Source organism: Dreissena polymorpha, chromosome 11 (genome assembly GCF_020536995.1).
Source record: "Dreissena polymorpha isolate Duluth1 chromosome 11, UMN_Dpol_1.0, whole genome shotgun sequence".
NCBI lineage: Eukaryota > Metazoa > Mollusca > Bivalvia > Myida > Dreissenidae > Dreissena > Dreissena polymorpha.
Genome location: NC_068365.1, coordinates 19,070,318 through 19,091,849, shown reverse-complemented (window position 1 = coordinate 19,091,849; position 21,532 = coordinate 19,070,318). Strand labels below are relative to the sequence as shown.

General features: G+C 35.0%; 1 protein-coding gene across 1 annotated transcript in view; it reads right to left on the bottom strand.

The window, feature by feature from the left end:
- Positions 1-1,826: 1,826 nt before the first annotated feature.
- LOC127849656 (heat shock 70 kDa protein 12A-like) overlaps positions 1,827-21,532 on the bottom strand; it is a 38,533-nt gene continuing 18,827 nt past the window's right edge. Inside the window, exons 10-14 of the mRNA XM_052382403.1 lie at positions 11,256-11,420; positions 10,869-10,973; positions 9,416-9,469; positions 2,263-2,394; positions 1,827-2,059 (exon numbers count right to left, since the gene is read on the bottom strand). Coding sequence (XP_052238363.1) covers positions 1,827-2,059; positions 2,263-2,394; positions 9,416-9,469; positions 10,869-10,973; positions 11,256-11,420 — 689 coding nt within the window. The remainder of the gene's footprint in view (positions 2,060-2,262; positions 2,395-9,415; positions 9,470-10,868; positions 10,974-11,255; positions 11,421-21,532) is intronic.

Here is a 21,532-nt window from a genome sequence, read left to right as displayed (position 1 = left end):
TATTTAAACAATACAATTAAATATAAGGAATAATGTTAAAGGGGCATTGCTGCTTAGCCATTTTTGGGATTGTATTGTGATTTTTGGCCAAATTTGACATTGAATAACAGGGTTTAAATACATCCAACGCATAAATGCTTCTAAATTTGTAAAAACAAAACAAGTCGAAGTGTGCAGAAAATTAAAAATTTGCAACTTTCTGATGTCTAAAAGTCATTAAATGCCACTTAAAGTTTTCATTTTTTGTACAAAATGACCGATTTAGTGCTGTCCATTATTGGTTAATATTTAAAGCTGTCAGGTCCAAAAGCGCTCATTCTGTAGTTGCAATAATTCAACTCTAATTAAGCTTTATAGCCAAATGGGCTGCTTATAGTTGCAATGAGCTCTCTCTTGTCCATGGGTGCAAAATGTTATCAACAATGCAAGGGTTAAGGAACACTGAAACTGCAAGAACTTATTAAAGTTTACCTATCTAAACCACAAGCTCATCCAAATGGTACCATTAAAGCAAGAAATAATTGATTTTATTGACTTATGTTATGTTTTGTACGCTGCATCCGCAGTACACCAATATTTTGCACGTCGGGTTATATGCCCCAGCCTTTAAAGTCGATTACGATGTGGTATTCGATACAGAATACACTGTTTCAAATTTAAACATAAACATATCAGCGAGAAATGTGTATTTAAACATCGTCGTTTTTTATAGGGTGCATGCAAAGGATTACATTGTTGTACATCCGTATGTAGTCCATATAAACGGACTGCCAGAGCCTTTGATAACTCTTGCTATGGCGGCTCTGGCAGTCCATATGCACCACTTCATAAACATGGGTGCCGTTCAGCGCAGCGAATCCGTGCGCTTCACTAAACAGACGTCGTTCGAGACAAATTGAGGAAAATAATGAATAAACTTCATGAACATGTTACTGAATGGCAACCTACGGATGTTATCCTTTGCATGCGCCCTATAAAAACACGACGATGTTTCAACACACTATTCTCGTTGGCATTTCTATGTTGAAATTTGAAACAGGTTATTCTGTGTCGAATATGGTTATGGTTGTCGACTTAAGGCTACATAACACTATTGAATATAGGCAAGTTTTTAATGCAGTTCTGAACAGTATACGTTAGCCATCCGGCAAACAACATGTTTTGTTTTGTTAATATTTTTGTTGTATGTGTTGTATTTTGTCTGTATTGGTATTTTTATACCTCATATCGCATTTGTTAATGTGGTGAGTCTAATAATAAACTGGTAAACTTAGTTCATGTCACGGCCAACGAAGCTATCTACATTAAATTTCCTTAGTGTGGTTTCTACAACCCGAAATGATGCTCTTAAAATATGTTACGATAGTATGTTTTCATTTCATACTTTGATTGATATAACAAGAAGACTATCAGAATGTCCGTTATATAATTAAATGAACAACGGCGGTCATTTCGTTTAAGCTGTGTAACATTACGGAGTAAAATTATAAAATTAATAACATAAAATAAAAAAAGTTAGTATTATGCAGAAAGAAATATATTCAACATTATACGTAACACAATACAAATAATAATTAAGAATTATATGAGCACATATGAGTAAAACCTAAATATGATAACAAAATAAAATTGTTTTGCATATAGAGATGTATTGTAAAACAAAATACAATCATGCACTTGTAATTTCCCATATGTACATAATTAACGAACAACCTCCTTCACCCAACCACCATCTACTGTCCAATTTCTGCGAAAGCTGCCTCATCTTTGTCACAAAAGTTTTCCGCGATACCGATCGTTTTTCGCTTTGCATATTTGTAAATGTTTTATGGGACCTCGTTCCGACGACTCTGCATAGATTCTCTGCTTGTAAAAAAAGTGACGATGGCTTTTAAGTCCTCTTCCCGGCGGAATTCTTTTTCCCCGGAGAACTGTTTGACGCCATTCTCGAAAAGGTTGGTGTAAGTCTCCTGAACTTTTCTGGAGAAGCCACCGGCAATCTTTCCGTGCCTTTCCAGGGTGTCCGCAGTCGTTCTGGCTCCAACCGAGCTAATGCTCTCTGATGAAAATAACAATGCAAATGCAGCACGGTCGTTTTTATTAATTAAATAGATAAAATAAAAATGCATAACTATCAAAAGATATAGAATATCTCCATAGACTTTGACTTAATTGAGTCCGTGTATAAGCAAGACTCTAAGATATTTTAAATAGCATGCTGCAAAATGTCATTCGTTCAGAAACGTTTTATATTTGAATTACCTTTAAACTCTCGATTTAGGAATTCGTTGACAAGGTCCGCCTCCAGCTTGTTACCGATCCCACCTGGCAGATTGACGGTTCGATTCCATATGAGGTCATTTCTTAGACGTTCTGGCAACCATCCGTTCATTGCTGGAAAGATATATCAGATACTGTTTAAGGACATCTGAGAAGAACTCAATGCACACGCACGCACCCCAAGCCCCACACACAAAGATGATATATACGTATGTTGATGTTGTTTAAAAGCGTACAAGTAGAACCATCGTGGGACGTAAATAGTAGTCAAGTTATTGCGTAAGCTTACATGATATTAGTCGATGACCTAGTATAATGTACTTCGGATGGTTGCGAAGAAAGAACTGCAACAAGTCTGATTTCCAGAATGCCACAATCGTATTTCCGTCATTGTGACGTACCGCGTCTCTCCGACATAGATCGTTGAGGCTTTCCCAAACCAGCCTCTGTGTATACCGGAATTTTGCATCGGCGTACGGTTTACGGGCAGCCCTCTTATCAGCCCTCTTGCAGTCTACGCTGCAGTACCACACCGGAAGCCCTGCGATCCCCAACCTGGCGCAAACTCATCCTCAGCCCCGAGATGAAAGAAAGACTATGCCTGCTGGCCGTTGACAAAGCTCATTGTGTGTCGCAATTGTACGTGTTTTAATACAACAGAACTCAACATCTATATACGAAACACGATACGCGAATAATACTTATAGCATAACGTGTACACAGTACTTATGAAGATCAGGCGACTTGTTTAGCAGTACTTATGTAATTACACGTCGTGTTAAATTATGTATAATAGGTTTATACCTTTGTACCCAGCATTAAAGGTATTTATGTTTTTTTATACCGATATGTAAACACAATTATGTCTAAATATTTTTCTATATGAGAACAAAACAAAAACAAGAGCAGCGCCTTGCGGGTGCAGACCGCTCATCTATTTTCTTTTTAAAGGTGAAGGGACTCTCATTTTCAATCACAAAGGAGGGAGGGGTGGAGTGAAGAGGGGTGTATAGTGTGGGTGTGTGGACATTTATTACATTATCTTCCAAAAATGCGGAAAAAAATGCAAAAAAAAAATTCAGGTGGGGGGTGGGAGGGTGGGTGGGGGATTCTTGGGTGCGATGGTTGGACGGTATTTCAAACATGAAATAATAAAAATAAATATTTGTATTTTTAACCGTTTCAAAAAAAAAAATTGGGGGGTGGGGTGGGGGGGGTATAGTGTCAGGGTGTGGTCGTCATTTGTGAGATGATCTTAAAAAAAAAATAGGGGGTGGATTCGGGGGGTTGGGGGAGGGGGTGGGGTGGGGGGTGATTCTTGGGTGCGATGGTTGGAAGTATTTCAAACATAAAATAATAAAAATAAATATTTGTGTTTTTTAACCGTTTCCAAAAAATAATTCGGGGGGGGGGTCGGTGGGGGGGTATAGTGTGAGGGTGTGATGGTCATTTGTGAGATGATTTAAAAAAATAATAATAGGGGGGGATTCGGTGGGGGGGGGGGCGGAGGGCACGGGGGATGGTTTGGGTGGAGTCTATTGTGGTATGTCAGATAAGAGTAGTTTTGTCCAAGTATCAATCAAATCTAATCATAAATAAAGAAGTTATGGCAATTTTAGCAAAATTTAATAATTTGACCTTGAGAGTCAAGGTCATTCAAAGGTCAAGGTAAAATTCAACTTGCCAGGTACAGTAACCTCATGATAGCATGAAAGTATTTGAAGTTTGAAAGCAATAGCCTTGATACTTTAGAAGTAAAGTTGATCGAAACACAAAATTTAACCATATATTCAAAGTTACTAAGTAAAAAAGGGCCATAATTCCATAAAAATGACAACCAGAGTTATGCAACTTGTCCTTTTACTGTACCCTTATGATATTTTTCGAGTGTTCCAAGTATGGAAGCAATATCTATGATACTTTAGGGGTAAAGAGGACTAAAACACAAAACTTAACCAAATTTTCAATTTTCTAAGTATAAAGGGCCCATAATTCCGTCCAAATGCCAGTCAGAGTTACATAACTTTGCCTGCACAGTCCCCTTATGATAGTTGATAAGTGTTGCACGTATGAAAGCAATAGCTTTGATACTGTAGGAATAAAGTGGACCTAAACACAAAACTTAACCAAATTTTCAATTTTCTAAGTATAAAAAGGGCACATAATTCTGTCAAAATGCCAGTCAGAGTTACATTACTTTGCCTGCACAGTCCCCTTATGATAGTTAGTAAGTGTTGCAAGTATGAAAGCAATAGCTTTGATACTTAAGGAATAAAATGGACCTAAACACAAAACTTAACCAAAATTTTCAATTTTCATAGTATAAAAAGGGCACATAATTCTGTCAAAATGCACGCCAGAGTTATCCAACTTTGCCTGCCCAGTCCCCTTATGATAGTTAGTAAGTGTACCAAGTTTGAATGCAATAGCATTGATACTTTCAGAGAAAAGTGGACCTAAACGCAAAACTTAACCGGACGCCGACGCCGAAGCCAAGGTGATGACAATAGCTCATAATTTTTTTTCAAAAAATAGATGAGCTAATAAATTGTACTTATTAACAGTATAACATTATTAGGGGCGAAGATTTCCGACCAGAGTTCCGACAAATTGGGGAACTGCGCAGCCTGACAGAGGTACCCTTACTTGCAGTTACTGCCACAGCAACAGAGAAGGTACAGCAGGATATACCGGTACACCAAGGTCTGCTGTTGTCCGACGATGCGTTATCCGTCGGCGTATTAACCGACAGGTAAATGAGACAAAATACCACAATCCTCGTAGCAAATATTAAATGCTTAGCAGTAGTTTTACATAATTGCAATTAACAGCAAACGTCGTATAAATAAAACTGTATCCACTAATAAACGGTTTTATGAATCGAAAATGATTCTAAGTTATGTAAAATCGCAGGGCGGATAGGAAGTGTGCCATTTGGTTGACTCATTTTGCATAACGTGTCATCCAATCGGTGGGAATTGTGCCAGTAAGTTGCCTAATTTTGTATAACGGGTCAGCCAATCGAGTCACGTTCACTTGACAGTTAACGTTTCCCGCGCCTAGCGTCCTTTAGTAAAGCGCACGGATTCGCTGCGCTAAACTGCACCCATGTTTATGAAGGGGTGCATATGGGCTCCCAGAGCCGCCAAAGCAAAACATTATCAAAGGCTCTGGGAGTCCGTTTATATGGACTAGCTCATTCTGTAGCTTGTTTGGACTATAATCTATAATGCCGCCAAGTTTCAGCAGATTCGGCCCAGTGGTTCTGATTTTATACGCCGTGACTAGCTTTTATTGAGTATTACTCACTGACTTATGCATATGAGCTCGGCTGTTTTCGGAGCATACCTGAGGTATTGCCATAGCCAGCTCATCGTGTCATGTCGTGTCTTTTCGCCGTCCGGCGTCTGCCATGCTAAAACCTTAACATTGACCCATTGTACCCACAATTTTCGTACCCACATTTTTATTTCGTAACCAAAATTTTCGTACCCACCTTTGTTTTGTACCCAAAATTTTTGTCCTCACATTTTTCTTACTCAAAATTTTCGAACCCACATTTTTAGTTCGACTATTATATGAAATATAAAGTGGAGCTTTCCTACTCACCCCGGCGTCGGCGTTAGCGTGCAAATGTTAAAGTTTGCTACTAACACAAATATTTCCGATGTCCCTTGACATATTGCTTTCATATTTTGCATACTTGTTTACCAACATGACCCAAACCTATAAACAAGAGCAGACCACTGTATCAAGCATTTTGACAGAATTATTGCCCCTTTTATACTTAGAATATAAATATTATTGATAAAGCTATGTTAATGTTTGTGTACTACCCCAAATATTTCCTTTGCCCCTTGACATATTGCTTTCATATTTTGCATACTTGTTTACCAACATGACCCCAACATACACTGTAACTCCAATATAACGCTCTCCGTTATAACACTGAATCCAATATAAGAAGAGCAGACAACTGTATCAAGCATTTTGACAGAATTATTGCCCCTTTTATACTTAGATAATTGAACACTTTGCTTACATTGCCATAACTTCTTTATCTATGATCAGATTTTATTAATAATTTGACAAACCAACACTTACCTGTATACCACAATGGATTCCACCCAAACAATAACCCCGCCCCAGTTTTTAAAATTTGTTTTCCTTTTTAAATTTTTGAAAGATCATCTAATAAATGACCACGCCCCACATTATACCCCCCTCTCAACCCCCCTACCCTCCCATCCCCCCAAAAAAATTTGTTTCCTTTTTTTATTTTCAGAAACATAGTCTAATAAATGACCACACCCCACATTATACCCCCCTCTAAACCCCCCTACCCCCCCCCCCCCCGATTTTTTTGTTTCCCCTTTTTTTATCTTCGAAAGATCATCTTATAAATTATTGAATATGAAAATTTTCCCCATAATGGCTTACGTTATAATGTCAAGCACTCGAATAGTCGAGCGCGCTGTCCTTTGACAGCTCTTGTTTAGTCCCCACTCATTCCATCCCGCGAAACCCTTAAGGTTTCGCAACTCTAGTAATCAAATAAATTATTAAAATTATTTGATAAATAGGTATTTGTTTTGATATTCGTGATTTGCTATATATATATATATATATATCTATGATCCTGGACGTGGTTGGTTGTTAGGCGACAGCGGATATCCCTGTCGACCATTCCTAATGACACCCATATTGCATCCAAGTAAGATTAGTTGTGATTTTAAAAATCATAATTTGTTAAAACCAGTTTATTTAACAAAATCCTTTCTATTGTTGGTATAATTTGCAAAATAATCTAGGTAAAAATGATTTTTATTATATCAATAATATGATTTATTTATTAAATACTCATAAAGATATTACCTGTAATAATTATTAGATAATAAATTGCTTAATACAATAAAAACAACATAAATACTAATATGCTGTTAAAAAAATAAGGTTAAATTAAAAAAAGATTAATTATTATGAGCATGATATAATAATCATTATTGCCACCATTACCACAGGAAATGAAGCCGAGGTGCGGTACATAACCAGGCACACACGAGCACGAGAAATATTATTGAGAGGTGCTTTAGGGTTTGGGAGCGAACCTTCCATATATTGCATGTGGAGGTAAATTTAATATTTGATTAAATAATAATAAATTTAATAATTGAATGAATAGCATATGTTTGTCAATACAAAAGCAGTAAAAAATCAAGATTCATTAATATTTTATCCAGGAAGATTTAAAAGCAACGTTAATGAAGGTTGATATTAAATAATTGGTACTTCAGTTCATATTCAACATCCTTGTTTATACTAATATATAATTGTCATGAATGCATACTTAAGTATTTACTGCCAAGATTGCCAATATGAAAATAATGACTAACATATTATGTGAATAATGCAGTAAGAATTTTATTTTTAAATTAATTATTATAGTCCGCCATAGGCGAATGGATATTGTTTTGGTGTTGCCCGTCCGTTCCTCCGTCTGTTCGGCACTTTATTGCCGGAGCCATATCTTGGAAGAGCTTTGGGGGATTTCATTGAAACTTGGTATGAGTATATATGGATAAGGCACGCCTAATGGCATTGTACACCATCTGTTAATAACGGAGTTAAGGCTCTTTGTATCTTGAAAAAAATGCTTTTTAATAGCAGCTTAGAGTTTTATCTCCATTAACACATGAGCCAGAGTCATGATACTTTATTATTTAGCCATTATTGTTCTATGCATCAATGGATTCTGTAATAACCTTCCATAATTCTCCCCCCTCTTCTTCCTTGCTGTGTGTCAGATTCATATCTCGGGGTAAGGTCATGGTTCATGTCTAGGGTTATGGTCCACCTAACAAAATATACTTCATGTAAGGTCATACCATTCACATCAAGGGTCAAGGTTACACAAATGCTTGATGTAATGTCGTACGCTAAACTTCTAAAGTGACCAGCATTTTTCTAGGATTAGTATACATCTTTGTACTTAGAAATTACAGGTTATAGATTTTGTGCTCCAACAAGGGAGAGCATATAGTCGCTGACTTGTCTGTCCTTTATTCTGCCATAATTTTATCTGTTTTGGCGTTGTCCATCCGTACTCTTTATCTGAATGAGATTGTTTTGGCGTTGTTCATCCGTTTGTCATATTATTTCAACGAATTTTCTTGTTATTATTAGTATTTAATTATTAATTACAAATACATTATGGCATTTTTCAGATTAGAATGAAGCCTGCAAAGGTAACGAGGATAGTGTTGGCGTGCGCTGTACTTCACAACATGAGACGGATGTGGGGGGAACCGAACCCGGATATTCAAGACGACCTTGACGAACAACCGGACGTACAGAACTTTGATGTACCATTGAACGGACGTAGTGTTAGAAATCGATTGATTGAACAGTATTTTGTATGATGTTAAAGAGTTTTGATGATGTTTTTTTATTTATTTAATGTTCAATTTTAAAATATCACATGCATTTGCTATTCTTGTTTACATGTAAATGCCATTATTTCTTCTGTAATTTTTATAAAGAAATAGTGCAATTTATGTGCACTACAAGCTTTGCATTGTTTCTAAACAGTAACAACTTTGTAAAGGAAAATGAATTTTTTATTGCAATTAACATTGTGAAAATACATGAACATAATGAAGTCAAATAAATAATATTATATTAACTGTTGTTGTTATTAACAAATCAATGAATCAAAGAAAAAGAGTTAACAGTAAAATAACATTAACACGAATAATGTTTTTAATGTTTTTCTAATTTGTCTTTAAGTAAGTCTGCAAGCCGGACCACTTTCTGAAGCATTCTGCTCCCGCTCTGCTCATCTCTGTCCGGCTTTCCAGTGCCTCTAATTGGGCATCTTTGAGAGTCCTTAAAGAACAATGTTCAAAAAGTATGTCACAAAGAACAATGTTCAAAAAGTATGTCCCAAATAACAAGTAATTGATCTTACATTTTAATGCACATTCTTTTAATGAAATTGAAGGTTAAACAAAAATACATAATGATATCGAGCATTAACATTTCATGAACTTGCCAATTAAAAAAATAATCCCACAAAAAGAATAGTCCTGATTTATCAATAATTATAGTACTCAAGTTTACAAATTCCAATGTATACCTCTTTCTGCTTCTGTCACTGGACATTTCTGTTGAGGCTGATGTAACAGATTTGCTAGAATTGAACAACAAATATTCGAATATATTTTAATTTTAAGTTATTTAACTGAATAAAAGAGGAAAAAAGAAGAAAATGTGGTGGTGGTAGTGGTGGAGGTTGTAGTAGAAGTAGTAAAAGTAGTAGTTTCATAAGTATGAGTAGTAGCAGTAGAAGTAGTATTAGTACTTAGCACTAGATGAAGCAGTGGTAGTAGATATAGTAGCACTAGAAGTAGCAGTAGCATAGTATTTGTACTGGTAGTTGTAGCACTTGTAATGTTAGTGGTACTGCAAGAAGTATTTGTAATAGTAGCATTACATTTCATAATGTATACAATTCATTATAATAAATAATATAGGCAATGTTAAAATTTACAAATAAAAAATATTATTTCGTACATGTTCCTTTAAAGACTTTAATAATTTTGATGAAAGAACTTACCGGTAGTTTTTTCCTTGGTTTTTGACGAAATTAAATTAAACAAATCTGAATCTATTACGATAAATAAGTTTCCCCTCATTTGACCCCTACACATTGCACCAACACGGTGTCTTTTTGGAATCGCTCATTAATAACACGGGTAAATTTTGCGAAGAAAAAACTACACATATTCATATGAATAGCATGGAACTTATCAAAACCGCATTTTCAAACATATATGTGCATCAAACGTATAAGTGGCGAATATTTGTGCACTTTTGATATAATTATAACTAAGGAAAAACTTTCTATTTACACAAAGCACGTGTCAAATAATAAAAATTGAGTTCACCCAAATATTTTTGGAACAGTCGCTGTGTAAAGTAAACGTCATTCAGTCTGTGGATGTTGAAGTGGACAGTCGCATTTCGGTGCTTAAACGTTAAAGGGGCCGTTTCACAGATTTCGGCATATTTTGAAGTTTGTCATTAAATGCTTTATATTGATAAATGTAAACATTGGATGTTAAAAGCACCGGTAAAAAATCAAGAATAAAAATTTAAAAAAAGTATAAAAAAGTAGCCGGTACCAGGGCTCGAACCAGTGACCCCCGGAGTCCTGGAGTTAGTCTGAAACAAAAACGCAGCCCTCTCGGCTATTCCGCCGGGTATACACAGTGTATGTATTTTATACCTTATATAAGCAATCTTCGTAGTTTCGTCAATTTAAACGACAACAACAGAACTCTCCAAATTATTCAATCGTTTCGCGTTGCAAAGCTGTATAATGTTTAGGTTTTCAAATCGTCAAAAGATAGATATAATGGCTATATTTGACTATGGTAAATGTTCAGTAATACTGTTTCCTCACAAATATCATAACTAAAACGAAAATTTGCGAATCTGAAACAACTCTTTTCAATTTTGTCAATTTACCAAACCGTGAAAAGATCCCTTTAAAGGATGCAGTTTTAAGTGTTTGTAGGCCTACTTACTGTCTTCAACGGTTTCCGCCACACCGAAGGGATCTGGGATGTCCATGGCGGTAATAATATCAATCATGGGCAGCCCCAGGAAACTCGGCGATGGAGGAGTAACCGCTAAAACGATTTGGATTTAATTTAAATTAATGCGTGAATGTGTTAAGAGTGTAACTGATTTTGTTTCGAAAATGATTGGAAAGGATCTTATGTATCAATGACAATCATCAATGGATAATTAATAGCACAAGGTATGAAACGAAATCGTTTAAATTATTCGATTATTTTTCATACTGGTATTGATTATATTTGGGTATGTTAAACATATTTATTTATGTAGATGAAATATCGGGAATATCTTTCATGTATATTATTTTAATCTTCAAACAATATTGAACAAACCGATGACGGTATCTGCGTCGTCCACGATGCCGTGAAAAGAGGCCGAGGTTGCGAAAAGACTCGCCACCGCCTGCGAGGTTTGTGACATCTCTGGCAGTGACGGTCCTCCCCCGTAGCGGCAGCGTGGTTTCGCTCTCTTGAAACCTCGGATTTCGCGTTTTTTGTCTAAAATAAATATAACACAGGTGGATACATTTCATTTCGCCTCTTAAATTTCTTTAATATGCTTGCATTTCTAGGTGAATTGTTAACCTATGAATTGCAAAAAAAACAACAACGTGTTTTTACTAAAGCAGTCGAGGGTTCGAGCCACTCTCGGGCAAAATATATATCCCTTAGTGCTTAATTTTGTCATAAGTTAAATCTCTTTCACTCGTTAAATAGAAATTCGTCTTTTTATGTAAATCTATAATAAAAGACATACTAATTCTATATTTACCGTGTTTCTCCACTTTATTTTTACTTGTTGGAGAGTCCTGGGGCCGTTGCCGCAAGCATTTACCCCCGCTAAAAGTTCACCCCCGATTTCTCTTACTCGAGCAACCATGCCCGGACCGCCCGAGCCATGGTTCGCTCTAAGCTTGTGAATGTTTGTTTTCATGAAATCTGTAATCACGTCAATTTCTCTGTCGCTAAAAGCTTTAGCCCGTTTTGCAAAGTCCATTGTTTAAACGTTGTCTGTAAAATTGACAATTTGCGCGAAAATGACGTCATGTTTAGTATTGCATTGTTGGTAATTTTACTGCGGTAAGTTCACAAATTTCAATGGTTAGGTAACCGCGCAGTAACCATCGTTTATACAAATGAAAATAAACGGTGGTAACTTACCATGTAAATAACTGCGGTAATCAAATTACAACAGTTAATTTAAACCATCGTTTATACAATTGGCTGCTTCTGCAGTCGTGTATAGCCTCAGAGAAACTTACGAGTATAACACTCCATTTGGTCAGGGGTAAGTATGAGTAAGCCGGCATTACAAGTTCAAATTTAATATAAATCGTAATGAATACACAAAGCTCCCAAAACAACATAATGAATGCTAAAAAAGAAAGGCCAAGGTGAAATAATAGTAAGGTTAACAGTTCGTAAAAACTTTATCATTTTATGCAGAACGGAACAGAACAAACATTATATAAAGACTTATACATAAGTACCTCGTCTTAATACACACAGTATAGAAATAAGTATGTCACGTTTTCAATATATTTAAGTTCAATACAAATTAAAAGTATGCAAAAAGTAAACTTTCAAAACATATAGTCTTTAAATGACAGAAAGAATGTGTAATAAATAACGGTTATATGGTATTATTACTCAATGAATTGCGAATTACAAATGTTTCCTTTATATGTTTATACAACTTGACCATATTCGTGTTTTTTCGGAAAAAGTCAGTAATTGGTGATACTTAAGCACATATGGATTAACATATACATAACGTTTAAGGTATTATTTGTCTTATAACACTATAACATGGACAAATACAAACGAAATGAAACTCATCTTTAATATCTCTACTATTGCAACATAAACAGTATCTTCCTTTGCGTGGTAAATATTGCAGGCATACCTCTCTGTTTAAAAACTCTATACATGTCCAATACAGGACTTGTACTTTATTTGCCGATGCCATTCTTGTTTAAATGTATCTATAAGTCTATTTCTAAACTGGCATATAAAAGAAGTAGCACACACAGAGCTATGGTTTTTAAAACATATCCATAACTATCGGTTATCAGCTTTTTAATATGTGAAACCCAATTGATGTGTCCTTTATGACACTCTTAAATATTCATATCATACACAGTATGGAGAATAATATGATTTCTAAATTTTATTTTAAACCATTATTTTAACATTCTTATAAAACGATTAATCTAAAGAAGGTTAATCTACCCAACTCTACATAAACACATGTATTACAACTGTTGAGTCTTACTTGTAGCATACGTTTACATAACTTTAAATGAAAACGTTCTATTTCTTTAGACTTTGTAAAAACCCATGTTTCGGAGGCATAATTAATAATCGAACCAACAAATGCATCAAATAACTTACAATGAATTTTAGGTTTAAGACACTTTACGCTTGAATAAAAGAGTGTTCATAGCTTTAAGGGCTTTAGCTACTAAAAATTCTTGGTTTAATGTGAAACTACCTGTATGATGTATAACAGTACCTGAGTAATTAAAATTATTAACTGTTTTGATGCTATGGCCATCGTATGTCCATGTTTCCTTTTGGCGTAAACGTAGTTTAGTTTGTGAAGTGTTTACTTTATGACCCCAAGTATCACAATACAATAGAAGATTATCCAAAATGGGGTTGGACTTATTCGGGAATTTTACCCAATATGGCCATGTCATCTGCTAAAAGGAGTTACATGAGTAAAATATCGTCTATAGTTTAACTTGATACATTATGTTGTAAAAACATTCAAGGTCCTCTACAAACAGAGAAAAGAGCAAACGGGACATTACCTTCACCTTGGCGTACACCAACCAAGTAACGGATGGTACACGTCCCAGTTCTCCATAAACGAAGTTATTTTGTGTTTGCAACCTCACACCTAACACTTGTTTACAGTATCGTATATGTATTCTTTCTATCTGAACACTATTATTTAACCCCCATACTTCACAACCATAGCTTAGAAAAGGTTCAATAATTTATTAAAAAGATCAAGTCTATGATTAACTGATATATCTGGGTATTTAACTAAATTAGATTTCAGCTTGTATATTGCTTTAAGAGCCTGTCCTGAGAGTGCATCATACGTTAATGAAAAAGAACCCCCAGTGGTAAATACTATGCCTAGGTATGTAAAACTATTCACTATTTCTACAATGTGTCCTTTGTAATAAAAATTTAAATTTCGTCTATTCTGTCCTCCTTTTTTAAAAATCAATATTTTTGTTTTATTCACATTAACGCATAGCTTCCATTTAGTACAATACTGCTCTAATAAATCTAATCCATTTTGCAGTCCGGCTTCCGATTCTGCAAATAATACAATATCATCAGCATATAACAATAAAAAAAGTTTTAACATACCAAGATTAACTCCTTCAAACTTATTTAGCATAACATGTTCCTCGATATCATTGAAATACATTGAGAACAAAAATGGCGATAAAGATTCACCTTGTCTCACTCCCAAATAGCATGTAAACGAATCGTGACTGGTTTAATTATTAAATTTCATTTTTGATTAAACAACATTGTACATCGATCTAACTATATTCAACATTTTACCACGTACCCCTAATTTTATCAATTTATACCATATGATATCTCTTACTATAAAGTCAAATGCTTTCGTAAAATCGACAAAAGCTGTGTTTAGTTTTTTATTTTGTTTTAAAGGGGCCTTTTCACAGATTTCGTCATTTTTTAACTTATTCATTAAATGCTTTATATCGATAAATGTAAACATTGGATCGTAAAAGCTCCAGTAAAAAATCAAGAATAAAATTTAAAAAAGGAATAGAACATTGCCCGGACCAGGTTTCGAACCAGTGACCCCTGGAGTCCTGCCAGAGTCCTGAAGTAAAAACGCTTTAGCCAACTGAGCTATTCCGCCGAGTACACATATGTATCGTATTTTATACCTTATATAAGCAATCTTCGTAGTTTCACAAAATTTAACGACAAAAACAGAACTCTCCAAATTATTCAATCGTTTCGCGTTGCAACGCTTTATAATTTTTAGGTTTTAAAATCGTCAAAAGATGCATATAATGGCTATATTAGACCATGGTAAATGTTCAGTATTACTGTTTCCTCACAAATATCATAACTAAAACGAAAATGTGCGATTCTGAAACAATTTTTTTCAATTTTGTCAATTTACCAAAGCGTGAAAAGATCCCTTTAAAATATGGTTAATAATACCCTGCAGTACAAAAATATTGTCAACTGTTCCCATACCTTTTCGGTATCCGGCTTGAGCTTCTATGTACACATTGTATGTTTCACCCCACATGTTCAATCGACTATTAATTATTTTACTAAATAATTTTCTTATCGTACTTAACAGTGTTATTCCTCTATAATAATTATTCGGGTCACCTAAATCCCCCTTCTTATGCAGCGGAACAATAAATCCTTCGCTCCAAGCCTCTGGGAAATAACCTTTATCAAACATTTTATTAAAAAGTAAATGTAAAACCCTAAGAGAGGATTCATTTGTAACACCGTGTTTAAGAAACTCATTTAAAACGTAATCAGGGCCAGCAGATTAACCATTTTTTTTTAAGATTTACATGCCTTTTTAATTTCGTCTTGAGATATTTTAATGTTTAAATCATCGAACATTACCTGAAATTCCTCATTTAGGTATCTTTCATTAAACAACAAAATGTCTTCATCTGGCTGATAAAAATGGGTGTCTGGATCATTAATGGATTTGAAGTATCGAAAAAAAATCATCAGTCTTTAATTTATCTGACTTGCATGGCTTTACCGATCCCTTTAATAAATTCCAATATTGTTTTGCATCTAATAATCGGTTATGTTCTAAAATCTTTCTCTGCTCCAAATCATAATTATATTTATGTTTTCTAACTAAACATTTATAGTTGCTACGGGATTGAACCATCAAAATTCTATTTTCATCCGACCTGTCCGTTCTATATATGTTCAAGTTATTATAAAATTCAGATTTTGCCCTTTGACACTCGTCATTAAACCATTGATTACTGTTATTATCGCGATGTTTACCTCTAACTTGAGTGTTTATGGTCTTTTTGAAAAAGGTGAACAGACATCATCAATTACAGTACACATTTTTTCTAAACAATTATCTAATGACGCCGAACTATTTGTAAGATCGATATCATTACATATATTAATCAAACATTGAGTAGTTCCTGGATTATTGAAAGATTGTATATATATATCTTTTTTTTCATTATCCCATTTGAATACTTGCGGTACTTTATCGCACTCATTTATAACCCTGTCATTAACACAACAATTATTTTTAACAGAAGTCATGTGAAATTGTACTACACAGTGGTCAGATAATACATTCGAATCAAGTACTTCAAACTGATCAATACATGAAAATAACAACGGCGTACACATAACCAGATCAATAACACTCGATCCTCGATTCGTTACACAAGTAAACTTTCCTAATTGACAATCGGCCCCTACTCTACCATTTAACACTTTTAAACCAGACATTTTACAAAAATCAAGTTAACATTTACCATTCTCGTTTTCATTTTTATCTTGACTTATCCGCGGTAAAATAATATCTACAACTTAATCATCTGGTAATAAATTGAAACGGTGTAAACCATCATTTTCGACATAATCAGGTTTACTACCAATTCTTGAATTAAAGTCACCACAAACAAGAAACTCACAGTTATTATTAAAATTACATTGCAATTGAATCATATCGTTTAAAATTAGATCAAATATGCTTTCATTAACAAACATTTCTCTACTACTTCCTTGTGGCACATTATATGCTAAACAGAGTAAAACATCGCTCTTGCTTTTAAACAAATTGACTTTTAATTTAACCCATATAAAACAATCATCGGTATTTTTAAGAATTCAACATCGTTTTTCAATTGATCAGAGATAAATATTATTATCCCCCCACAATCTCTTTTTGAGCCTTTTAATTTAACACTTTTGTTTAATATATAAGAATGAAACCCATCCACCGAATAATCGTACAGTTTGTTCGACCATGTTTCAGTAAATAATAAAATACAGTGGAACCCCTCTTAACCGGACATCCCCGGGACCAAGAGGAAATTCCGGTTTACAGAGGATTCCGGTTTAGAGGGGACATTGTCTATTTTACTGTCAGAAGCTCAATTACATAGCTGATGTGGAAAAAACACTTTCAGCAAAATTCAATAGTTTATTTACATATAACATTTATTGATACTGCATCACATAAGAACAACACATGTCACTTAATCTATTGATTCGAAAGCAATATCATTCACAACATAAAACAAACAGTGCAACCTGAAAAACAAACAATTTTACACATGTATGCATTATTTAGGTGAATTTAGTTCCTTTTTACACTGAAAACAATCTTCCAACCACACAGCCACCCATTAGACGCTTTAAAGTCACCAATTCCTAGTTCCTTAGCAAAGCTTCGTGCCTTTTCCTGTATGATCGGACCAGAGATCGACAATGACTTAGTCCTTACAATTCTGAACCAGTCCAATACAAGTTCGTTGATGTTTCTAAATTTAATTTCATTGTTAACCCGACTTTTGTTTGGTGAAGAGTTGTTTTCCCAATGAGATATGTACGTAGACTTTTTTCGCACGATATCCCCGATCGTCGACTTACCTACCCTATATTTCTCTGACAAGAATCTTGAGTGTAGGTTTAGGGAACATCTCTGATTCTTTTATGAATTTGATTTTGTCTTCTAGAGACAATTCCACGCGCCTTCGCTTAAAGGAGGTTCGGACATTTTTAGTCTTGGTTATCTTAATTAACAATTTGAAAATTTTAATGAATATCTTATTGCAACTGCTTCAAGAACTCTGCAAATCACCATTTTATATGACACTAAATTAGAATTTGTAATAAACTACACAAAATATAATAGCATTAAGATTATTAAAATTGTACACTGCTTCCTACATCAACAACAAAACACACTTAAGAACTCTGTTTGTTATCAGTAATTATAATCAGTATTATCACCTCTATTGATTGATATAAACATCACAGGACAAGTATCTTTAAATTGGTTTGCGATTTTTACAGTTTACAAATTTTCGACTACCTTTATTAATTTCACGCGTCTTTATTCCGCTATTCACAACTTTTCGACACTAGGTCTGAGGTGCGATAAACCGGCCCTGAGCGGTTTAGAAGGGTACAATTACGTATAGAATGACCCAATTTTGAGCCAAAGAATGACCGGTATTCGGAATTGAGGGGATTCTGGTCTCGAGGAGATATTTTACGCATGGTATTATAGGGAAAAAAATGGGACCGGACAATTTGTCCCGTTAAGAGAGGATTCCGGTATAAAGAGGATCCGGTTTAGAGGGTTTCCACTGTATCGTTTTTTGCAAACAGTTCTTTCATTTCGACCGACTGCAGTTTATTGTACCGTTTTCCAACTAGTCCCTGTACATTTAACATACTAAGTCGAATCCCCGTGTTCTCTCCACAGCTGTCCTATTTCTGGTCCAATTCACCGCGCTTGGCTGCGTTCTGTGTCCGTGTTTTATTAATAGTACCGCTACTTGGTTTTTGTCCAACACTCTGTGTGTTTCTGGTCGATTGCGCTTGTGAGGATTTACCACTTTTAATTTGTTTTACTGCATCGGAGTAATTCGCTTTTTGCGTTTGATTTTGCGAACAGTCTGTGTCAATTTCGCTCGTGATTGATCTTCCCCTGTTGGATTTATCACCGCCTTTCGGTAAGTAGCCATTTTCTTTACTCATGCTTTCACTACGATCCGCGTAATTTTGCCTACTTTCGCTTTGTGTGTTTTCAATGCAGTCTTGATTGTTTACATCGAGGTGGGCGTTTACGATGAAAGGATTTTGTTGACTTTTGCTCTGGGTAAATGTAAACACCTCGTCCGTTCCAGCTTCATCACTGTCCTCATCATTTTCGAGACGTTCTACCGCGGTTTCGTTAGAGTACACTCTACTCTTATCATGTGTATGACTGGTCGGACACTGTTTTAGCCTATCTGTAGCGAGCATGCTGTACCATTCTGGGAACATATCGCGTACCACCCGTCCGTTGATGTACAATCTAGCTGGATATTTTATTTGGACTTTCTGATGTAACTGTCTCGCTTGTAGAGCTTCATGTGATTGATACAATTCCTTTCGCGCTCTCGCTATTTCCTTTGGATATTGCCTGTCTATTCCAAACGGGCTTCTCTTTAGCTTGTAGGCCCTAGCAAGAATTGTTTCTGTGTCAACGTAATCGCGAAAGCGGACTATCATTGGGCGTTTTTGATCATTCAGATGACTATTAATTCTTCCCAGCCTGTGTGCTCGGTCTATCATCATGCCTTCTGTTTCGATTTCTAACTCGTTCTCAATAAACCTTATCACCAATGTTTTGTCATTGTACGACATTTATTCTGACAGGCCATATATTACTATGTTGTTTCTCATGTCTCTTGCATCCCTATCAATGGAATGGTAACACATTGACCTGGTCATTTCTGATTGCCATTGGCATACCTGTTCTAGTGCACACACTCTGTCGTCCAAACGTTTGAAATTCGTGTTTGCTCTCATTATGTCACTTCTACACTGTGTTATTTTATCTTCAACGCTGTTAATTTTTTCGAGAATGCACAACAGTTTATCATCTTTATTAATATTTATGAACTGTTCTGTGTTACTGCTACTCACTTTTTTCCTTTTCGGTTTTCGTTGCACTGTTTGAAAGCCGTCAGACGATCCGATGCCGCCATTGTGTCTTTGTTTGAATCGGTTTTGCACGGGTATTGAGTATTCCGTCTCAGATATTGAGTCTGATTCATCCATAGAGCTTATAGTCTCATCAACCGATAAACTAGCCATTCCAACTGTCTCGTGAACCACACATTCCACTACTTATACTTTTAACACTTAGAATTTTAAATATAAACACCGCTCGATCAATTTTTTATTCCGCCCGCAATCAACCGAAAATACGTCATATAGACATATATTATGCAGAGAAAGTATTATCAACGTTTTGGCATTCGATTTTTAATTAACTAATGTGCATCGTGTAATTAAAATTGTCTTTTAAACGCCCAGTTGCTCTCATTTTCATAGGCATTGCATATTTAATCTTGTGTTATGGTTCAATGTGTTTATTTTGAAAGTTATAGAAATTGAAGTTTGTACACATATCGTTTAAAGTCCAAATTAAACTTTCGTACTCTTGCTAAGTCTATTGCTTTCAACTCAAACCAACGCAATAACAAAAATTTTACAACAAGACATAACACAGTGGCCTTTTGTTTCATCGAAATGAAAAACGGCAGAACCGTAGATATCATTGTCATAACCGGAGAAATGGGAATTATTTAATGATGGGTATACACTTTAAAAAAATGTTTATTTGTGAATAGATTAACGAGATAAATAAGACAATAAAACATGGCTCGCACAATCCCTTTAACTTTACTTGTTCTCTTTTATTTTTCTCCTTTCTTCTTGATTCTTTCTTAACATTATTCTAGCGCGAGGAAGCAAACGAAATGTCAGAAAAGGTGTACACTACATAAATAAGCCATGGACTAATGATGTATCCATGCTCAATGTTACATCCTGCCTTATAATAATAATACTGTCCATACAAAAAAAATTCAATTCTGTAAATACGTCATTGCAAATTTATAACCCCTCCAGGTTTTTAGAATAAATGTAGCGGGAAGAATTGTATTCTTCTTTTCATATTTGTTTGTGAGCCACGACCATCGACGAGCGCTAGTCCCGATCATAATCAGGCTATTGTAAATAATTGTATGTAAGTTTTAATAAAAGTCGTCTAAGCAGTTAAATTCAAAGAGCAGAAACAAAAATCCTTGACCTTTAGCCTTTAATCGTGATATTGACCTTGAACCGTGGAGAACGGGATTTCAAACAAAATATGTGGACAATTTGTAAAAATCCAATAGGAACTAGAAAGCCCCAAAGCGGAAATACTATTATGTACTGGACCATGGTATTTTATCGTAGAGTATTTCCCGGCATAACGCAAGTAATCTTGAATTTAATTTCGTCATTTATCGCACAGACTGCACTCACACTTTAAGAACAACAAGAAACAACTGAGCACTGATTTAAGAATGAAAAAAAATCAAAAGGTATTTCAAATCATCAGATTGTTAAACCCATAAATCGAAACACGTTTTTAAACCCAAACAAAACTTGTCCACTTACATATAAGATGTTTCAAAAGCAAACACTGTAACACAACAATTTAAATTGCCAATTGACAATAATATGTGTAAAAGTAACACTTTACGGACGCTAAACACTAAAACGACCGCATCAAGAACTTGGGCAAGAAAAATAACTACAACGAAATGCAAATATGAGAAATATACGCTTTGCAAATCAGCATCATTTTTTATGGCATATTTTTTATGCCACTCCAGACCCCTTTACTGACAATGCAGTAATATAGATGGCGTCTTTATCTCCATAAAATAAGCAATCCTCATATGCCCTCCTGTACGTACGCACATTTTACAAAGAACATTTTATGCAAAATAACATTAAAAACAAACATAAATTATGGTGTT